Source organism: Polypterus senegalus, chromosome 10 (assembly GCF_016835505.1).
Source record: "Polypterus senegalus isolate Bchr_013 chromosome 10, ASM1683550v1, whole genome shotgun sequence".
NCBI lineage: Eukaryota > Metazoa > Chordata > Cladistia > Polypteriformes > Polypteridae > Polypterus > Polypterus senegalus.
In genome coordinates, this window is record NC_053163.1 from 145,048,284 (window position 1) to 145,071,236 (window position 22,953).

The 22,953-nt window shown below is 36.9% G+C and overlaps 1 protein-coding gene across 2 annotated transcripts in view; it reads left to right on the forward strand.

The window, feature by feature from the left end:
• The first annotated feature begins 2,378 nt into the window (after nucleotides 1-2,378).
• chaf1a (chromatin assembly factor 1, subunit A (p150)) overlaps nucleotides 2,379-22,953 on the forward strand; it is a 52,652-nt gene continuing 32,077 nt past the window's right edge. The window contains exons 1-3 of one of the 2 annotated variants that reach the window (XM_039766979.1): nucleotides 2,379-2,631; nucleotides 4,872-4,922; nucleotides 9,727-10,517. In XM_039766979.1, the coding sequence (XP_039622913.1) occupies nucleotides 4,874-4,922; nucleotides 9,727-10,517 (840 nt within the window). In that variant the 5' untranslated portion in view covers nucleotides 2,379-2,631; nucleotides 4,872-4,873. Of the gene's footprint in view, nucleotides 2,632-2,665; nucleotides 2,980-4,871; nucleotides 4,923-9,726; nucleotides 10,518-22,953 lie in introns of those variants that run through there. The other variant, XM_039766978.1, reaches the window with a different exon arrangement.

Sequence of the window (22,953 nt, forward strand, 5' to 3'; positions counted from 1 at the left end):
CCTGCAAATCTTGGTGCTGAGTGTGAAGAACAGAGTAAAGGGTTTTCCCAGACATTGCAACAGTGGAAGCACGGTATCAGGACAAGTGGAATCCATCAATACTGGCCAACTCTTGTTGGAAACCAAAACCAAAAGCGTTAGAAGATGAGAACAGATGAAGATATAGCAACAAATAACTTTTAACTCAATTGGCCTAATGCTATTTCAGCGTCATTAAGCGAGTAAAATTTCTAAATTAATACAATTTTTTTGTTTCTCCAAATTCCCATGTGATATTGACAATCTGAACCCATATTTTTGTTCAGCTTGAAGCCGTCTATCATAATCACCAAAAAATTTTCAGGAAGTAAAATGTATGAAAAAACATTGTCCAGTATTAACCATCCATCAATCCAACTTCTAAACACTCCAATCCAGAGCAAGGTTATGAGGAAGCTGGTGCCCATCCTGACAAACGACAGGCACAAAGAAGAACAACCCCTGGCCATGGCTCCAGTCCATCCCAGTGTTATCTTAGTCATAACTGTTGAGTCAAAATGTCCATTTCATTTTTTTTTAAGTTGTTTAACCAGTTTAGGGTCAGAGGTGTCTGTCCTAGGTATATGGCCGTATCTACCATCAGGGTGACTTGGGTGATCCTGGGGCCCTATTCACAAAGGGAATTTTGCATAAGAAAGAAAGAAATGCCTAATAACTGGAAAAGTCCACATTTTCGACTAGAGTACAGGCACTCATAACAATCCACTATCTAGCACAAACCCTTGCCCCACTTTGATCTTCTACACAATTATAAAGCTGTCCAATCAGACCAGAATATAACGCTTTTCAAGAAAAATATTAATCTTAGTTAGCAAATATGTAGGGTGCAATCAGAGCAGGTGTCTAATATGTCACTTTTTTGAGATTCTATATTTGATGTTTTGCTGTCTCCGCAAAAGAAAAAAAGAGAAAATGGATGGTCACTCAAAGCAAGAGTCCGGTGGTACAGTGAAAAGAAAAAAATTAGAAGAGTGATGCAAATGATGCTGTTTTGGTGAAAACTTTACCTAAAATAAGCCAAAATCATGATTTGCACAAACTGTAAATACTGCATTTGAGATGGACCTTACAGATAGTATTGATAGTCAGGACAGGGCTGACATCACTTCTTGTAGTATCACTGGGCACTCCAATTCTTTAGAGTCACTGAGATAAACTTGGTCAACAATGTGGAATACAAAAAGGAAATTAGATTCACTAAAAATGCCAAACCAAGTGGCATAGCCCTATTAAAACATTTAATTGATATTCTTTACCTGTGATTTAGGAAGAAAGTTGATTATCTACAGGTACGAAGTTGCATTTCTCAGTTAGTTAGTTATATTCATTGAAATACACTAATGTCCAAAAAGGAAGGTGAAGTTCACATAATATAAAGATACAGATTTTTTTCATTTTAATACCCAATATATTACTGACATAAAGAATGTGATAGCCACAATATTTGTAGGCCAAGTAAGATAGCTTCGACACCTAGGGGCTGTGGGGGTCTTAATCCGGCATGCCTGGGCAGCAATGGGGGTAAAGCAGGAGCTACACCTGGAAAGAGTAGCATACTATTACAGGCAAAATTAATCAAACACGGGGTTTTTGAAAGAAAAACAGAATTAATAAAATGGAGAGAACATGCAAGCTCCAGATGAAAAGTGCCTGGGCACCAGATGTAATCCAGGATTTAGGAGGTATAAGGTAGCCAGCAGTGTTTACCAATGCACCACCCACTAGTCGAAAAAATGTGCTTTTTGAAATGTGCATTGATACACTACCGACTAAATGTTCACAGAAAGCTCAACCTGGAACTACACAAGGTTAAGCGACCCTACGAAGTCTCTGTTACTCACTTTAATAAAATGCATAAGAGGGCGTGGCGCTGTGATATAGCTGGCTAATTTGCATCCAAAGGGGTGTGGCCCTGTACCAAAAAAGGGTGTGCAAAGTACTAATTAAGCCATTTGAACGTGAAAAACCATCCTCTCAATTTTAACTGGAATAGAATAGTGCCGACCAAATTCTTTCCTTTGCATACAACGATATAAAAAAGTGAACTTGTGATGCCGCCCAGTTGGCACTAATCGACCCCCCAAAAAAAGTCTTTAGTTGCAAAGGCGCCCCGGTGCAGTGTTTGGTTGGCGCGGGAGCAGGTATGAACCCGCCCCCTTGGTACACGCGCGACTTTCTTCCAATCAGGAAGAGTATTTTCTTCATATTTATATCTGACACAAGATAGGCCAATCACGACCATCCACAGTTTGTGTAATGCCACAGCAAGAAGAAAGTGGCATTATACACTTTTATAAAATTAGTATGTTAGAGAACGTGTATGTCGTGATTGGAGCGCACAGACTCTCTAATTGTTTTCTGATTGTTTAACTGACTTTAAACAATACATCGATAGATTACTTCTCACTCTGATATTTTATCCATCTATCGATTTCAGCTAAATACTGATATACATTTTGTGAGCGGAATAAAATGATAAATACATAAATTTCACTCGGATTCCAAATTTATGAGTATTTCCATCTTAAAACCGGACTCAAGCTCATACTCCGCCCTGGTTCCTGGTAACGTCACAGAACAACGACCAATCAGGTGTGTATTCTAGCCAGGCTGCCGTCTCCCGCCAATTCCGAGCGGCAGGCGCTGCTGCAGAGCGCGACTAAGTCCGCTTGGGGAAATCTGCCGGGTGTCCGAATCAGAGTAGAGTGGAAAAGGCCGCTTGAAATAGTCGCTTCTCCCCCCAGAAAAGAAAATAAGAGGAACTGGATTTTGTAAATATACTTACTTTCTCGCGAAAAAAGTACAGAAGAAAAAGAGAATTTCGTGAAATCTGTTTGTTTTGGTCTAGGAACTTGCATTAAAGCAGTGGGGGGGACGTGATGCTGGCGGCGGAGCACCCGTTCGAGAAAGGGGCCCGCGAAACGACCCCGAGGAGAAAAAGTGAGTAAGCGACGGAGAAGCGGGCTTTCATGTAATTTTAAATGAGACAAAAGCGGATAAGTTTCCATGTGGACTCTCCGACTGCTTGGTATGTGAGGAATGGGCCTTTAGATCAGGAAAGTGTTTCTATGGGTGTCGTACTTGTTTTGATTAGTAGTCTGACAAGCAAGCGTAATAGCTGTATATGCACATTTATTTAATACGTGCATTTTTATTTCCGACTTTCCTACGAAGAGAATATTGCTAGGTTATATCGTCTTTATGATATTTTAATGGAAAGTTAATTATGTGACACAATTGAGTAATACGGAGATAATGATGAATTTACTTATTTTTGATAGTGTATGCTATTTTTTTGTTTGCTTAACGCATACATAAAAGTTTAAAATGGAAATGGAAAATGCAGTTATAGTGTTATTATTCACGAGAGCTCATATATTCGATTAATGTACTCCGTGTTTTGCTATGTATCCGTGCAGTCTAATATTAACGTCATCGCTCAATATAACAAGTATAGATGTTTTGATTTGCTTCAGTTAAATAAATGTAATTGTTCGATGTTTGTGAACTTAAAAAACGCACGTATTTCCTGACGACGAACAGTTAGTTGTCATCTGGCTGTATTGATAATGGACTGCTGTTGTTGACTGATCAGGTATCAAACGTGTCATCGACTTTTAAACTTATTTAACGTCGGGCGATCATTTTATCGAATAATCCGAAAAATATATGAATAAATAGGTTATTTGTAATTTTAAGAAATACATTACGTCTTAAAATGACGTCCCAGAGTGGCGCGTGCGCATTGCTGATAATTCCACAAGGGCCCATGTCGTACACTTTGTACGCTTTACTTTTCAGTACTCTTTTTATGCCCCTCGTAGTTCAGGCTGTGTTACCCTAGTAGGCCTCTAGGAACCGAAAGGCGGGACGGCGGTGAAAAAGTGATCGGAGCAGCGAATATTATAAACTTCTCAGAGTTATGAGGGAAGCTGATCGTGTGTCATTTCAAATCCATGTACCTTTCTTTATCCTTTAGACTTGTCCAAATGTCGCGATCCCATCCAGCACTATATGTTGTAAAAAGGCAAGCCAGAACTATCATAGTTTATGCTTTTCTTATGAAAAAATGAGTCTAAAAACTTTAAGAAGAGAATCCAAAAGTATCAGAGATTTTCTCATTTTTTATTTGCTTTTTAATAAACGGTTAAAAAATCTAGGACTCACTGTACCATTTCATTTTTTTCATGCTAATAGCACTTTCAGTTATTGCTGGGCTAAAACAAATGATATTTAAAGTAATGTTCTATCAGTTTAAATTATTTTGCCACTGTTTCTTATGCATATTGCCAGTAGCATTACCAGCTGCACATTAGAACAGATAATCCACCTGAAGATATGTATTTTTGAGCCCTGCCAGTGCTTGGATGGGAGACCATCTATGATAAGCTTAGGTTGCTGCCCGAAGACGTGTTGGTGATGCAGGCAGGGGGCACTTACCCTGTGGTCTGAATGTGGATCCCAATGCCCCAGTGCAGTGAATGGGACATTGCCCTGTAAAAAGAGCTCCACCTTCGGATGATGGATATAAGTTTCAGCCAAAAAATATTAAGCAATATAAAGGTCTAAATCCTGCAACTGGCATGTTCACCTCATGTCTTGTTTTTTTTTTTTCCTTTTACAAAGATCTTATGATTATGTTAATTGATGACTCTAAATTGTCTGTGTGTGGTCTGTGATAATTTGTGGAATTATCTGTCTTAACAATAAGGGCCATTTCCTGCTTAGTGCACAATGCTGCCAAAATAGTCTCTGGAGTTCTGCAATCCTGAATTTAAGTGGTTTATGTCATGCAAGTTCACCCAAACATTTTATTTTGTTAATATTTCTAGGTATGGAGTGTAGAACAAAATCCGACACATCTGCAAAGAAGTTAGTCCAAGGTAACACTGACTTTTAAAGGCTCATGTTGTAAATGATTTTTATGTTGTGTGTTTTTTTTTAATGATCACATCTTTGTTTTTAAGTAATCCAAAATGGTGTCCACAAGTCCTATTCTTTAATTTTCTCTTGATGAAAAAACAGTTGTACCCAGAAGAAGTTGTCTAATTTGTTGTACAGTGCCTTGGGAAATATTCAGGCCCCTTCACTCTTTCTATTATCTATTAAGCTAACTTTTACCCTCACTAATCAACACTTAGTACTGTACTTCAAAATTAAAACAGAAGTTTTGGATTTTGTTTTCAAATTTATGATAAATAAAAATAGAAATATCCTTTTTACAAAAATATTCAGACCCTTTGCTGTGACACTTGAAACTTGCCTCAGGTGGTTCCCATTAAATTGATCATCAATGAAATGTTCCTACACCTTGTTTGAAGTCCACCTGTGGTCAGTTTAGTTGATTGCACGTGATTAGGAAATGGCACAAACTGTTCTGAAGAAGGTCCCACAGTTGACAATGTAGTTTAAAGTGAAAACCAAACCATGAGGTCAAATAAATTACCCACAGAGCTTAGCGACAGGATTGTGTTGAGACACAGTTCTGGGGATGGCTACAAATATATTCTGCAGAACTAAAGGTACCCAAGAGTATAGAGACCTCCATTATTCTTAATTGGAAGAAGTTTGGAATATTGATTCTGCCTGGAACTGGCTACCGGCCTGCCCAAACTGCGCAATCGGGTGGGAAGAGACCGATGGTCACTCTTTCTGAGCTTCAGATATCCTGTATGGAGATAACAACAACATGTATTTATATAGCACATTTTCATACAAATAATGTAGCTCAAAGTGCTTTACATGATGAGGAAAAGAGGAAAAAAAGACAAAGTCAGAATTAAAATAAGACAACACTAATTAACATAGAATAAAAGTAAGGTCCAATGGCCAGGGAGGACAGAAAAAACAAACAAAAAAAAAACTTCAGTTGGCTGGAGAGAAAAAAATAAATAAAATCTGCAGGGGTTCCAGACCATGAGACCACCCAGCCCCTTCTGGGCATTCTGCCTAACAAATGAAACAGTCCTCTTTGTATTTAGGGTTCTCATGGAAGGACGATGATGATGGTCATGTAGACTTCTGATGTGAGAGACTCCCAGAAGGACAACCACTACTGCAACACTCCAGTAATCTGGGCTTTATACTAAAGTGGCCAGATGCTAAAGCTAACTTGTAGCTCTATGAGAAACAAGATTGGCCTGTTTGGCTTCAATTCTGGCTGTCTTGTCTAGAGGGAACTGGGCACAGTTCATCACCTGTGTGATACCATTCCAGAGGTAAAGCCCAAAGGTGGAAGCATCATGCTGTGAATTTATTTTTCAGAGACTAGTCAGGGTTGAGGAAAAGCTGAACTGATCAAAGTGTAAGCAGTATCCTTAATGAAAACCTGCTCCAGAGTGCACTGGACCTCCGATGGGCCAAAGATTCACCTTTCAACAGGATAGTGATCCTAAGCACAAAGCAAAGACAACAGAAGAGTAGTTTGTGGATGACTCTGGAAATGTCCTTGACTGGCCCAACCAGAGCCAAGACTTTGGACATCTCCGGAGTGACCTGAAAATAGCTGACCATCTAACCTGACAGAGCATGAGAGTATCGGGGAGGGGGGGTCTGAAATCCTTTTTTTGATTTGTTATTCTGGGAGATTAAGTGCTTTTGGATGACGGGAAAAATTAGTTTTAAAATGTGGAAAAAAAATAAATAAAGGGGTCTGAACTCTTTCTGAAGGCACTGTGTAAACTTCTATTAGAGGTTAGTTTGGGAATATGTTTTATGCTCAAGTACAGATATTGATTATTATGCCCTTACAACACTTGTTATTTAGCAACCCTACATTAAGGTTTCCTTTACAGTAAGTATTCTAGGCATCCAAAAAATGTAGCAGAATTTTCTCTTACATATGTACTGTACTAGGGTGACCCAGTAATTATGTTTAATCACATTCAAAATAGTCATCTCTTATATATATTTCTCTTTGGTTCGTCCTGCTTCCTCTTCAAAACCGGTCCCCCCCACAGGCAGCCCACATGGCATTTCTCGATTCCTATTCCTCCTCTTCCAAACCCTTCCCCATGCTGCCTGCGGCCTCCCATACACCCCACGCCAGGTTTTTGTACAATGTCATCTCTATTCCGGGATCCGGCAACTGCCTGTTCCAATCAGTGGGTTATTTCTTGATGCAAACTGTTGACGAAGGCAATGCAGTATCGCTACGACATAGGGCAGTGGATTTCATTTCATCACATTGGGACAGATTTGGAGACGTTCTTCCTGTTGTTCTTTCCAGCGCAAGTCGAGTTATCACAACAAGTCATGGGTACTATCAATAAGTGGCAACATCTTGAGTTTATGGTGGTGAAGCTGAAATTCAAGCTCTTTCTGAGATTCTCCATGCTAACATTGTCGTTTACTTCAAACACGACCCCAACATCCCGCCTTGCATTATGTTTGCAAAGATTTGCGTTAATCTTCAGCAACCAGTCTTCAGCCATGGTCAGTTGTACATGGCTTTTTCTAGGGTAAGATCTTTCGACTCAATATCTGTCGTCTCCAGCAAAACGGCCATTCACAACTGCGTCTTTCAAAAAGTATTTCTTTCTTCTTGATTTCCTAATTCATTTCTCACCGTTTTCCGTTCCTGTTCTTGCACCGCCGTATGCTACGGCGGGCGTTAGCTAGTGTTTATTATTTCGTTTGTGTATCACTGCATCTGAGACATAAACAACACTATTGATCATAAATTGAAAAATGTTGAGAGTCAAACAAAGGATACAAAGAGTTGTTCCTGAATTTGAATATGTCACCCCATAACCACTCCTCCGGCCTTCTTTTTGGTAAAAAAAAAAAAAAAAACAAAACATCTGTAAAGGAGGCACATGGCTGTGTCTGTTGGTAAGTTAGCTTAATACATTTCTTCATTTTGAGAGGCTTCACTGTTCCTTCACTCTCCAGGCAACTTGCAAAATGCTAATGTAAGAGATCAAATCTGCACTTAGCTATCAAGCAAGACTTTAACTTGTCATTATCCAAAGCGCCTTGTGATTGGTTCATTTTTATATGTACTTGTATGAATCTTAAAATCATAATTGAGAAAGCCATGCACGCTTTCTTCCTTTATCTGTCAAATGTTTAGCATTGATTGCACAAAAAGCTAACCCAGAACGTCCTTGGATGTATAGTAAGTCTTCATAATACATGGGTTTATCTTCCTGAGATTATTGAAAGTTTTATTTACACATGCAGTAGAATGGGGATTTAGTGGTTAATTCAAGGAACAACTTGCATGTGTGAATGGAGCTGATGTGATTATTAGTTGTATAACTGATGGAAAACGATGGAAAAGTTGTCAGACTTTTACTGTAGATCCATAGGGCTGGGTTAGTTGGGAGCATGCACTGATACAGCACGTTGCCGCACCCACCACACGACTGTAGAAATACTCTTGCATTTGTTTGGCAAATATAGGAGTGAGACATTTGAAGATTACATGAGAGGTTATTGCAGTTGTGACATTTTTCATGTGTGCCAGGTAGTCTCTCAGATAATTTTAATGGCTGTTTTTGCTGCTATCTCATCTGCATTTGTTCTTTCTTTTGCTTATTGTGTTTTGACCATTTTGGACTTGGGGCTAAATGAACACCGAGTTTTCACTTGAAGATGACAGCTTTTTAGTTCAGACCATATTCTTGAAAGGTCTCAACTAGGACAGCAGATGTCTTTGTAGGGGACAGATGCTCTTTAACAGAAGAAGTTTGATATGTTGATGATACAATATCTTGCTGTGTACCTTCTAACCTTTCACTACATGTTCACCTGCTGCTATTTACTCTTGTATGCCCAACGATATTGTACTGCCATTAGACTTGGAATGTGTGACCTCACTTATTCCTTGCCAGCAAAATTCTTGAACATGTTTCTCAATAGAACATGTATAGAGCATTTTTGGGCATCTGTAGTCTGTTTCATTCATTCTAGCAGGAATAGCTCTGAGTTGACGTCATGTGACACCATTCTGTACCTATGAAACTCTATGTTACAGTGTATAGACACTTGTATTACCAATCTTGGATCCTTTACATTTATTAAAGATTCAAATGTCTCCCCTGATTCTAAAACTAAAAAAAAAGTCTCTCTGCTGTTCTTTTGGAAGAATTTGTACTAAGCTCACTTATTTTTTTGTATAGATTTTACTGTAATTAGACAACATTTTCTGGGTGCAGCACGTACATTTTATTTATTTGTTACATGTCTATACAAAAATATGCTCTGGTGTTCTGAAGTGGCTGTAGTTTTTTATTGTAGAGAGTCACACCAACAATCAGCAGACACATGGAGTCTTAAGTGAAATATTTTGCCAGGTGTATTCTTGGTTAAGAGATTTATGAAGAATGTATATGTTAAGAAGCATGGAAAAGGTTTATAATGGACAAACATTTGCATTCAGATATTTTTTGTCATAATTTTTATACTGGTAAACAATGGTTAGGTAGAAATTTGGAGCTTTGAGAATGAGAAGAAAATGAATAACAAAGCCATGAATATGATCCTGAAATAAAAAGGAAGTTCCTTTTATATTGGGTAAGTGTGATGGTTGACAGTCTTTGCATGCTATACTGCAGATGAACTAGTTGGTATGCCTTAATACTTTTTACAAGAAGATGCTTGTCTAAAGATTTGCAATAAGCAATGCAATGCATTCTTGTTTGATTTTAAAAATGAACTAAAAAGGATGTTTTTCTGTTTTAGCTCGTCTTCCTTTTAAGCGACTCGGCACCACTCCAAAGCAGGACAGAGAACTGATAGAGGCTAAAAAGCCTAAACATGCCACCTCTCCCAAACATATCTCAATGGACCTTAACACTTCTGCCAGTGATGTGGAGAATGAGCAAAGTCATCCACTTCATTTGGAGCATCCTTCTTCTGCCAAGCTTGTTAATGGCAAAGGACCTCTGGACAATTTCATGCATCGTGGAAACAAAGTCAGAACCACTGAGAAAACTAATAGTACTAGCAGCAAAGATGCTTGTATGATGATTGATCTGACAGAGGACTCCAATCCTGCCGCAAGTTGTGTTGAGATGATTTCCTCAACTAATGAACAGAATGAGAATAAGTCTGCTGGACTGTCAAACGGTATAGCAGAACAGTCTGGCAACTGCTCACATTTAGATATGAATTCCCCATCTGATTCTCTGTCCACTAACTGTGACTGTAAGATAGAAACAGACAATCTCACAGATGTTGGTTTGTCATTTTCTTCCAGTCCAGAAAAGAAAAATGATTTTGAATCTGCAAAAAAACTTAATGCAAACAGTTGCTGCCAAGAGGTAGATTCAGTGGTTCTTGGAAACAAAGTGGCCAAAGTTGTGCTTGAAAAGTTACAGACATCTAGTATTAACACAACAATAAATGAGGACGAGTCAGGTCCAGAAACCACAGTCTTGCTGTCTCCTTCCTCCACAAGCTCCCTCTCTGCAACTGAAAGCTCTCCTGAGGATTGTAGGACTGCAAGCATGGACAGCACTCCTACCCATAAGGTAAGATTTCCTATCAGTTTTTGTCTAGTATCTAGGGCTTGATAACACTAAAATATTTCCACATGTCTTTTTTAGAAAATATTATTAAATAGTAAATGTGTCAGTAATGAGGAGGAGAATGCAATGGAGGTTAGATTCCTTTGGTATTGTGTGAAAGTAAACTAGCATTTCAAAGCATGCTGTTTCTGTACTTTTGTCATAAGCACATATTCTACCTGATGGTATAGTTCCACATATACAAAAAAGGAATTGCCTATACCAGTAGAAGCTTGCATAATTTTGCATTATGGGCTGTTATATGATATTAGAAGAGATAAAGCCAGAAATTTTGTGCTTTGGACTAGTCAAAATTTATATGAAACAGAAATATTTAATAGAGACTAGAGGGCCTAGTCCCCTGCTCGCTTCGCTTGCTAACCCCTGTGTTTGGTTAATTGTATATACAATTTTAATTTTTTTTCTTTGGAATTGTTTCAATTTCATTATTTGCACTTTTATTTTAAAGCTTCATTAAAACAGTATTTTTTGGAGACCCATTGTGACAACACAACATATAACTACCTGTGAGTGAAATATTGTTTCTGTTTCTCTAATAAATAATCCAACTTTTTCTAATGTTTGTCCCTGTGATTTATTGATTGTCATAGCAAAAGCTATTCTCACAGTAAACTGTAAACATTTTAATACGAATGGCATATCGTAATCTCCTTTGGTGTGTAATGTTATTCACGGAATATATACATTACCTTTCTTTTTGCCTGTTAACATTTGCATCGCTTCTCCATGATCATAAATAATAAACATACACCTGACTGAATTGTGTATTCTTTAAAATTCAACTTGTCGTTGCTTTAACTGTTGCGGGACCACAGATTCTCATAGTGTATGGTCTATTATTGTGTAAATCCACGTTTTGTACATAAGAATGATGCAAATGCGAAAATACTTTGTTGTCTACTCTTTGCCTTTTATTTCTGACCTCATTTTGTCCTGCCCTTTTTTCAATTACACCTGGTTCTGATGATTAATCACCTTTTGTTTTTCAGTAATGCAATCTTTTCTATCTTTTTTTTGATACTGTAGTGACTGACATGACAAAGTGTCACAAAAGTTTTTCTTGAACAATCGATGACTTCGTAACCCCAAACACAACTTTCTCACACCCTCTCCAATCCCTCATCCCCCGCGTCTCGCACCCCCTTACCGCATCAATCAATACTTTGCTATCAGTCTTCCGTGCTGTACTCCGCCCTCCCTCAATCGGAACGAACAGTCACTTAAAACCAAAAAGGCCACAACCTGGCTGGGACACTGCAATACTTTCGAATTTTACTCGCTTCGTAGTCTTTTATCTGCCTTTTTTTCTCTCCAACGCCTTTGGGTGTCTATTCTCCGTATTGTCCTTATACGCTTTATATGTGTTGGGAGCACAGGATCTGTGTGCACTACATGCTTTTACGTGACTGACTGTTTTTTGATGGATGTGCTCTTATGATATCTGTTTTAAGTAGGGCGTTTCTTGCAAGATTCTCCTTTTCCACGTCCCCGCGAGATGGCTCTGGGACAATCTCTTGGCACCAAGTCTCATTTTTACAGTCCCCGCGAGACGCTCTGTGGCAAGTTTTTTCTCGCGGGTCTTGTAAATGTCTTTCGAGAACTTCCAAGAAGATCGCGTATCATCGCCTTGCTTTTGCTTTCCAGGATTTCTTTTTATAATAGAGATATTGTAGTTGTGCTGTCGTGTGTACATTAGAACACTCTAGAAGAGAACAGGCCATTCAGCCCAACAAAGCTCGCCAGTCCTATCTGCTTATTTCTTCCAAGAAAACATCAAGTCGAGTTTTGAAAGTCCCTAACGTCTTACTGTCTACTGCACTACTTGGTAGCTTATTCCAAGTGTCTATTCTTTGTGTAAAGAAAAACTTCCTAATGTTTATGCGAAACTTACCCTTAACAAGTTTCCAATTGAGTCCCCGTGTTCTTGATGAACTCATTTTAAAATAACTATCTCGAGCCACTGTACTAATTCCCTTCATAATTTTAAACACCTCAATCAGTTCACCTCTTAATCTTTTTTTGCTTAAACTGTAAAGGCCCAGCTCTTTTAATCTTTCCTCATAATTCAACCCCTGTAGCCCTAGAATCAGCCTAGTCGCTCTTCTCTGGACGTTTTCCAGTCCTGCTATGTCCTTTTTGTAGCCTAGAGATCAAAACTGCAAACAGGACTCCAGATGAGGCCTCACCAGTGGATTATAAAAGTTGAGCATAACCTCCTTGGACTTGTACTCCACACATTGCTATATATCCTAACATTCTGTTAGCCTTCTTAATGGCTTCTGAACACTGTCGGGAAGTCAATAGCTTAGAGTCCACTATGACTCCTAAATCCTTCTCATAAGGTGTACTCTCGATTTTCTGACCACCCATTTTGTATTCAAACCTAACATTTTTACTTCCTGTGTGTAATACTTTACATTTACTGACATTAAATTTCATCTGCCACAAATTTGGCCAAGCCTGTTTGCCAGGGGTGCCCAATGCGTCGATCGTGATCGACCGGGAGTTTGCAAAGGTAGTGCAGGTAGATCGTGTTGCATTAAAAAAAAACATTTTTTTAAACGTTAGTCTATCATATATCCTCCCTATGGCATTTGCCACTTGATTGACATACAGGGCGGCCAGTCTGAGATCTCATTTCTTCTAACACGCTGATCATCCCGCACGTACGACCAAATGCACGGGCTACTGCAAAACTCTGGCTGTGATCTAGTTAGTTTTTTTTTTTTTAAGGGATTAAAAAAAAAACTGTTTGGGGAGGGTATGGGCTTTATGTGGAATTAGATTTTTTTTCTCACACAATGTCACAATCGAAGTGCGTTTGTCTGATCTGTCAATCTATCATTGCTCTTCCAAAGAAGGAAAATGTGGAAAGGCACTTTCGAACTGCTCATAAAAAACTGACTTCCTTCCGAAAAGCGATCTGAGAAAGAGAAAGGACAGGGAACTCAAATCACAGTTAATCGGGCAGCCGTCATTTTTCACTCTGCTGAATTCAAAAGCTCCTTGACTGCATTATTCAGCTCTACTTATTTATGCAAGTCATCCTTTTCCCACATGAAAATGATTAAACCCAAATACTGTACTGTAGTGACCATAAATGTATTGAATTGTTGTTGTGGCATAAAGGTTATTCAGTTATGCAAGGTACAACAACATATATTTTATGTATAAAGTATACTCAGTATATATATAGCATTTTTAATATAAGTAGATCATTTTGACCAGGTCATTTTAAAAGTAGCTTGCAAGCTGAAAAAGTGTGGGCACCCCTGCTCTATGCTGTCCAAGTCCTTCTGTAATGCTATAACGGATTCCAAATTACCTGCTAGTCCACCTATCTTGGTATCATCTGCAAACTTAACCAGCTTGTTACTTATATTCCTATCTAAATCATATGTGTGTGTGTGTATATATATATATATATATATATATATATATATATATATATATATATATATATATATATATATTAATATTAAAAATAGCAGTGGCCCTAGCACTGACCCCTGTGGATCACCACTCGTAACAATGGCCAGTTCTGATGAGGTTCCTCACACCATCACCCTCTGCTTCCTGTGTCTTAGCCAATTCTGTACCCATCTAAAAACATCACCCTGAACTCCCACTACTTTTAATTTGATCACCACCCTGTCATGTGGCACTTTATCAAATGCTTTCTGAAAGTCCAAATAAATAATATCATAAGCTCCACTTTGATCGTATCCTTTTGTTGCCTCCTCATAGAATTCCAGCATGTGAGTAAAACACGACCTCCTGCTCAATCTTATCCTTAATAATTCCTTCCATTAATTTTCCTGTGATGCATGTTAAGCTCACTGGTCTATAGTTGCTTGGATCTGCCCTGTCACCCTTTTTATATAATGGGATTTGCCATCTTCCAGTCCTTCGGAATCTCTCCAGTGCGCAGTGACTTCCTAAGTTCTGTGTCAACAGAACATGGTGAAATCCTTGTCTGATCCCCACATGCAACACACAAACTAAATTAACATTATAGTCATCAAGAGTTACATTTTTACTGATTTTTTGCCTTCAAACAGAATTTATATATATATATATATTTTTTTTTTTTTTTGGTCAGATTTTAAAATAGATATGCAGTTTAATTTTGTCAAATGGTAACTAATTGGCCCTGCCTATTGACTTTTATAGAACATTTAATTAGGGAATGTTTTTTATTTTATTTTAATTTTGATAACTCTAATTCAAACACATCAACAATATTTCCAATATGGAAAATTCTGAATCTCTGATTGAAAACCCATTGTGGTGGATTGACAAGTCTCTAAGAGACAGTTTTCATTAGCCACAACATAAATCAGAAATATTATAGATTTTAATTTTGACTTTTCAAAATATAATTTTGTAGGTATGCTGTGTTCAAGTTTTTTTAAGGCTTATACTGATCACTGATTTCCTGTTTATTGATTGGCCGATTCCGATTTTTTGTTTTTTATATATCCCTTTAAAAAATTTTTACATTAAGCACCCGCATAACCAAAATGGCATAGAAGCCTTATGTCCTTTATTAATGTGTATTTTTATAATTAAACTACAAACCACAGATTTGAACTATTTTTATTAACAAAGTGAAGTTTTTGTAGGCTTATGGTTCAGTGACCATAAGGCCGGAGTTGTACTTCACACAACGCGACGCATGCTGCAGCGGACGCTCCTGCTACGCAAGCGTTGTAGTGTTCTTACTCTTTACGTATATCTGGAGAAATCCACCAGGTGGCAGTGCGAGATACTATCATGGTGAGAACATGTTTGGCTTCTCTGTGTTGTGAATTGCCTAGAACACCTATTAAATTCTGATGACACCTTACCGCAATATCTCTGAAAATTATGTTTAATGATTAAATCCATCAATCCAGGGATGTGTCTATTCCAGCAAGCATTGGGCACGAGTGAGAAACAATCCCTTGACGAGGCCTCAGCTCATCGCAAGGTGAATACAAGCACACACATACACTAGCGTCATTTTAGCGGCACCAAATCCCCAAATCTGCATATCTTTGGAAGGAAACCGGAGCACAGTGTGGAATACAAGCAGGAAATACCAGCAACATAACTCCCTGCGAGACAGCAGTGCTATCGCTCCACCACCGTGACACCCCCATGTGTGTAATTATTAACAGTATTTATTATTTAAACAAAATTATATGTAAAATGTAACATACACACTTTAATGTATTTTATCATGAAAGTGATATCAAGTATAAATCTAAAGATTCTAAATGTGCAGAGAATATCATACATTTAATTTGTTCTGTGTGGCGATTTATTGCTGCTTTCCGCTGCTGTCAGGTCCAAGAAGCTCGTAGCGATTAAAAACTGGGATGACGTTTACGACCGTCTGTTTTAATGATAAAGTAAACTACGAGGTTAAAGTGGACATTTCGAGATTAAAGCTGAAATTTCCACTTTAATCACAAAATACACGCTTTCACTGTGTCCTTTATTTTTTTCTCAGTGGCTCAAATATAACGCTATACATTGCATTCATGTTGCTTTTATATTCAAGCGTCGCATATTCCCGATCGTAACGGCACGATACATTTTAAAAGTCTCACATACCATCTTTTGTGCAGTCTATTTTTTATTTTATTTTTTTTGCAACTTCACATCGGCAACATAATGTATAGCGCTGTATTTGAGCCACTGAGAAAAAAATAAGACACGGTGAAAACGTGTATTTTGTGATTAAAGTGGAAATTTCGGCTTTAATCTCAAAATGTCCACTTTAACCTCGTAGTTTACTTTATTATTAAAGCAGACCATCGTAAACGTCATCCCAGTTTTTAATCGCTACGGGCTTCTTGGACCTGACAGCAGGTAAAGTAAAAAAATAAAAAATAGACGGCACAAAAGATAGTGTATCATGTCATTACAATCGGGAATATGCGACGCTTGAATATAAAAGCACCACGAATGCATCTGTATGTTGGCATTTTGCTTCACCACTTTGAACCATTCATCAAACAGCAAAGTGCGCACATCGATCCCCGAAGGATCTCCATAGAGGCTTGCTGTCACATGTAGATAGTAAACAGAGACTCTGACGTCACGTTCCGACTTTTAGCACACTGTGCCCCCCGGCCTTTTGCTGGTACTGCAACTCGCGCACGCATCGCGTTAATTTCTGAAGACCTGCTCAGAGGACGCGTGAAATGAACACTGGGAACGCGTGGCAGCCATGATGCGGGCGCGTACGTGTTCTGAGCGAGAAGTATAAATCGGCCCTTAAAATGCTACAATAAAATTTCCTTAAAATACTTTAACTAATAAAATATGTACAGAAATATGTATCCATAATATATGGCATAAAAATATAAAATGCTTCTCATAATTACAAGCTGTCACTTTAATTTTTTTCTGTAATTTGTAATTTTTCTGTAATGTTTTCCCACCTGAAACAACACTTAATTTAAAAAAAACACAAATATATATACACACACAGTCAATTAATTGATATTAGAAAATAAACGCAGCTTAAATGTAAATATTCATCCACTTATAGGTTTTGATCATTTTTAATCATCATTTGTACTACAGGTGTTTTGCTGTCCCAAATATATTTACTATATTTATATAGATGTTCTTTTTTTACTGTATCAGTGAGACATTCATTATTCTTGAGGTGTAATTGTAAATATGAATTACCATTTTAATTCTGAAGTACACTTTTCTTACCAAAACAGCAGCAAACAAAAACAAAAGATCAGTTTTTGTGATCTTCCAATTTACCAATTGAGGTTTGTTTTTTTTTTTTTTTTTGGTGAAAAACTGCCAGTTTAGATTGGCTTGTTGATTGATGGGATCATCTTTAATGCAGATATAGAATACAGGACTGGGCATGACTAAATCGGGAATTAGCTTGAGACATTAAATGTGAAAATACTTGCCTTATACATGTCTGTGAGGACAATATGTTTTTCCAATTAAACAAATATTTTTAGGATTGTCATTGCAGAAGAATTGTTTTGTTAATTTTAAGATCTGTAGTAGTATGTGTCATCTTTAAAATTATAATATCTGATCATTACGAAATTTATTATATATGCTAGTTGTAAATTTGCCAGGAAAAGTAAAGATTTCCCTCTACAGAGGAAATGATTAAAATGTTTAGTTTGTCTTTATTAACATAAACTACAAAGCAAGCAATCCAATGGGTAAAAGAAGAAATACTTGCTTTCACATAAAAGCAAACATGGCTTGCCACGCTGCAATATGTTGTAATGTCTGTGTCAGTTTGCTTGCAGTGAAATATGATCAACGTTGCTCTCCCTCCCTTTCTTAAGTCCGCAGTCTCTTTCTTTTCTATTGCTGCCAAGGTGTTTATAATAGCTAGCTAACCTGTCAACATTTTTTTTTTCATCTTTATGTAAGATCCATAAATTAAGACACGACCTTCTGATTTTTGATCTTTACACCTTTCCCTCAAGTAATGGAAAAATTTTCATACTGTTTCTGGATCCACTGTTGTTTGAATACGCTGTTTACTGTGCTTTACACTATACACTGATTTCCATTTACTTTTTTTTTTTTTTCTTTTCTCACTTTATACACTGGACACCCCTCCTTCCTTTTTTTCCAAGTATTTAGTAGCTTTACTTTTTTCACTTATGATTTTGTCTCTAAATTAATTTGTATATTTTACCCTTTCTTTACCATCTCTCTTTACAGTTGTGCATCAATTGAGTTTGATTATTTTGTCTTTTAAACTTCTCAAAGATCAGTAATCTTTACTTTTTTCCTAATTTTACTATTTTGTTCTTGCCTACCTCAACACCACCTTTCTGGTGCTTAGTAATGCCTATTGTTTCTTACTTCTATGCCTTCTTTTGTATGCCATATGTTTACATATCTCTTCTTTTATCCTTTGATCATAGAATAGTCCAGTCCATTTTATTTCGATTGCACATAAAGGGTTCAGCCAGAATTGAGCTCAGCTACTGAGTCCCCATTTGAGAAACAGTGTGAAAGTCTGCGATTAACTTTGGAAAAGTCAGGCACAACCTTTGGAATATGAAAAATAGTCACAAGGTCATAGGTATTGTTACTATAGGTTTATGTAAATATTTTACTAAACAATACACGTATTATATAGTGACAAAAGTAAAAGAAATTAGTTTTCTTATTGTGTTTTTTATCTCATATTTATACTTCTCAAGTATTTAAATCTTTTTTTCATGAATGTTCATTTGGAAAAATAAGATGACATGCCAAGTAAAGCATCTCTAAAATCTTCCTATGTCCAAAATCATTTGCATTTCATTATCTGAATAATGCAAATTGTATTTGTACCATCATATGACAATGTAAATAAAAGAACTGTAGAACTGCAATTAATATAAACACGTAAATACTGTATTTGACAGTAATGATCCTTTAAATCTATATGTACCTAAATGATACGGCTCATGTGATTACCATAGGCACAACAGAAAATGAGAAAGAACTGTGCATTTTAACCTTTGCTATGGAGTAATTTGTTCTAGACCGAAACATCTGACTTGGCATGGGTGCAATATGCAGTACTCCTGGCTAATGTCCGTAATTAAATGCAAAGTTTCGAACAACCTGAACCCATCATGTTTGTATTCTTGAATTTTGACAATAGCGAACATTGCAACTAATAACGCAACTTTTCCATGTTAGGGGTAATATAACGTCTGGTTAAATGTCAATTGACTGAAATAGTTTTTTTAATTTCTACAGTGCCTTCTAGCTGTTGTGAAAGTCTCATCATCATCTACAGGGAACAATTTATGGACGTTATTGCAGCTAATGGAGGTTCTTAAAGTTACTACATACAAGGGTTGAAATACTTTTTCCAGAACAGACTGTAGTATTTGAGTGTTTTGTACTGTGTTAGCCATTATGAATGTAGCGAGAAGTCAAACAAAATGACACCTTTTATTGACTAACTAAAAAAATTACAATATACAAGCTTTTGAGGCAACTCGGGGGCCCCTTCTTCAGGCTAGATTTAATGACTGTGAATGTGTATAAAGTATGCATTTAGTATTGACAAAAGTAAAATTGTGTTGTTTAAACAGGTTGTTTTCATCTATTATTCTGGCCTAGTTGAAGATCAGACCACATTTCAATGAGTAATTAGTGTGGAAACATTTTCTTATAGATGTCTGTCAGTTCTTTGATGCTCCAGTCTGAAATTGCAGCAAGTTAATGAGGACAGTTTGCATAGCAGCTGTGTCATTCTAATTGTTAGACACAAGACCAGATCACAGAAGATGAGAACTGCGCTGCAATGTTCTACAGGGAGTGAGTGATACTTTTTACCACATTGCATTGTTAGGTGTTAAAGTCATCTTTAGATGATGGTACTGGTTTGTTTATAACAAGGATCAGTAGTAGTAGTGACATTGTGCTAGAAACCACAATGCTTTTAAATAAAAAACAAAAAAATGGACTAAAAGAGTGAATGGAATATACCAGGACTATTTGAATTAAGGTGCCAAGCAACATTAATTAAACTAACAGAAAATTTATAACACGTTTAATTTTGGAATCCAAGATCTTGTATTATCCATTTAAATTTCCTTAGGTTTTTAGTGAGTCACAATACATGTATTATCCTGCTAGTTAAAATTTGTAATAATTATTCCTAATATTAAGGAGAGTTATATCCATCATTCCACAGGCTGAATATATTCTGTTTTGTTAATCTTGTGCTGTTTATTTCTTTTGCCCAAATCTAAGCAGTGGGCTACCAAAGACCAAATTAGCAAAACATTGAGACTGTACTTGCAATAGTGAGTTTTACAGATGAAATTGATAAGAGATATCTTAGCACATGATGCTGATTTGAGATGAACTAATGATAAACTGTGTTGGAAATCCTTGGGTGGAAAAATGATTTTTCAAAATGTTAACACTGATGAAGAGATCGTCAAGACTGATTGAATTTCATGTCTGCACAGAAAATACCATACTCGCGAAGGAATCACAGATGCACTTGTTAATGTTCTGAGTCTACATACTGGATATTCCTGCAGTTGCTTTTGGTCTGTAAATGTAAATAATTAATAGTTTTTATTTGATTCCACCCATTGGTCTTGATTGACAAATGACAAGATATTCATGAAACAAGTATTTTGAGATAAATAGTAACGTTTAGAAATGTGCTGTTTGGAATTTAAATTGTTAAATTAAAAACACTCTTTAAAATAAAACTTGAATTAATTAAACTTTTAAATAATTAAAAATAAAACAAATACGGAACTAAATAACTATTATTGAAATACATTTTATTTCATTATAATTAGATGACTTTTCAATTTAATGACTAATTTACTGTATATACATCACTGCACCTTTTTGTGTGATTATTCCAGTCTTGCCTGTTAAATTTACCACAAAAAGTATTTCATATCAAAGGCACCAGAGTGCGCCTTGTAGGAAATGTTGTTATGAATTTGTAATCGTTTCAGTCTATGATGGCTGATAAAAGTGCAGCTTTGTTGATCTCCATGGTTAAGTTATGACTTTGTAAATTAAGGAGGGTTGTGGTCTTAATACACCAAGGTGAATCCTTTCTATTTTGATTACTTTTGTTTTGGTTATGAGTAGCTTTATCTAATGCATCTTTCATAAACATGTTGTTTTAAGAGCTTTTATTAGTGTTCTCCTCAAATTTTTCAGCAGCATGGGATGAAGGTCAACAGTTATAAAATTATTCAGTAAAATCTTGTAATACTTGTAGTGATTACAAAGCTTAACCTTTTACGAGAGGGAGTCAAGGTAAAGTCAGAAAATGTGAATTATTAGAAAATGGAATGAACCTTCACAAAACTGAATGTCATGTAGTCTCCACCCTTCTCAATGCACTTGTGCCACCTGCCTGGAAGGGCCTGGATTCCAGCTGAATAAAAGGTTTTTTCTTGTTCTTGCTTTCTTTACGTCATTATCTGTCTTGAATTGCCGACCACCCAGATGTTGTTTTTTTTTTTGAGGTCCAAAAAAGTGCAAATCACACAGTGCCAAATCTGGTGAATAAGGAGGATGTGGCAATACCTCAAACTTCAGTTTCTCCAGACAAGCCTTCTTAGCAGTGTGTGTGTGTCATTGTGTTGCAGCAAAAGGACTCCTTGAGACAGCAGTCCCCGCCGCTTGGATTGAATAGCATGCTTCACAGTGGTCTCCAGCAAGTCTCAGTAACCTGCAGTAGTGACTGTAGTACCCCTCGGCATGTGGTTGGGGTGTTACATGTGGGGGTGCAAAACTGGCTGCGAGGACAAGCCCAAACCTTTTATTCTGCTGGAATCCAGGCAGGTGGTGCAAGTGCATTGAGAAGGGTGGAGACAACATTGAGAAATGACAGCATCAGTTTTGTGGTTCATTCCATTTTCTAATAAATCCCATTTTTTTTTAACTTTAGCTTGACTCCCCCTCATATATTTCATTTTCTCCTCTTAGAAATCCAATTTTCTGCAGCTTTTTCATATTCAAACTCAATTATTATTATTTAAGGGTACCCTGCAAGGTTTTTTATGTTTTAGTACCGAAAGGCCTCTATCGCATTCAGTTGTGACCAACGATGTGAACAAACAGAAGATAGTTTTGTTAAATTTGGAAAAGACTTTGGACTCAGATGTTGTTAATTTTAGCGGTGTGTATTTTGAATCTTCATTTTTGTATGACAGTCCTTTAATTTTCGATACAACTATCTGCTTTGGTTACTCCGGAAATCTTATGCAGTGTTTAGGATAACAACAAACAAACAGCTTCTTGGCAGCATCATTTAGATTGTGAATTTATGCAGTAAAGTCTTGAAAAGCAGGAAATGATTGTCATATCTGGGAAATTTTGCACCTAGGTGGTTAACAACCATACATGTGTGATTTATCATAAATTGTAATGTTGAACATAACATCAGCTCTTAAATACTGTATTTAATGTGAATTTCTGACCTTTCATCTGCAAGAAGCTGGTAAAGATTTTTAAAAATATCTACTGGGGTGTCTCAATTCCTTGATGAATATTCCTGTTGTTTGTAATATTGAGTTTACTTCTATCTAGTGCAATATTAAGGGAAGACTCCTAAAGCGTCATTAATGAAGTAATGAAATTCAATGGTGGAATATATCTACTTAAACCGTTAGCAGTGACATTTTATTCAGTGACCTCAAGTGCAGCTGTAACAATCATCATGAATTCTTGAGTCCTGAGAAATCTGTATAGTGTCGCTAGCCATTTCAAGTTTTTTTTTTTTTTTATTCATTTTATTACACTTCATACAAAGCAATCAAGTTTTTACAAAAAGAAAAATAGAGTTAAGAACAGATCGATCCCCACCCTTGAGAGAGAGAGCAAGCCAAACAGCATAAAA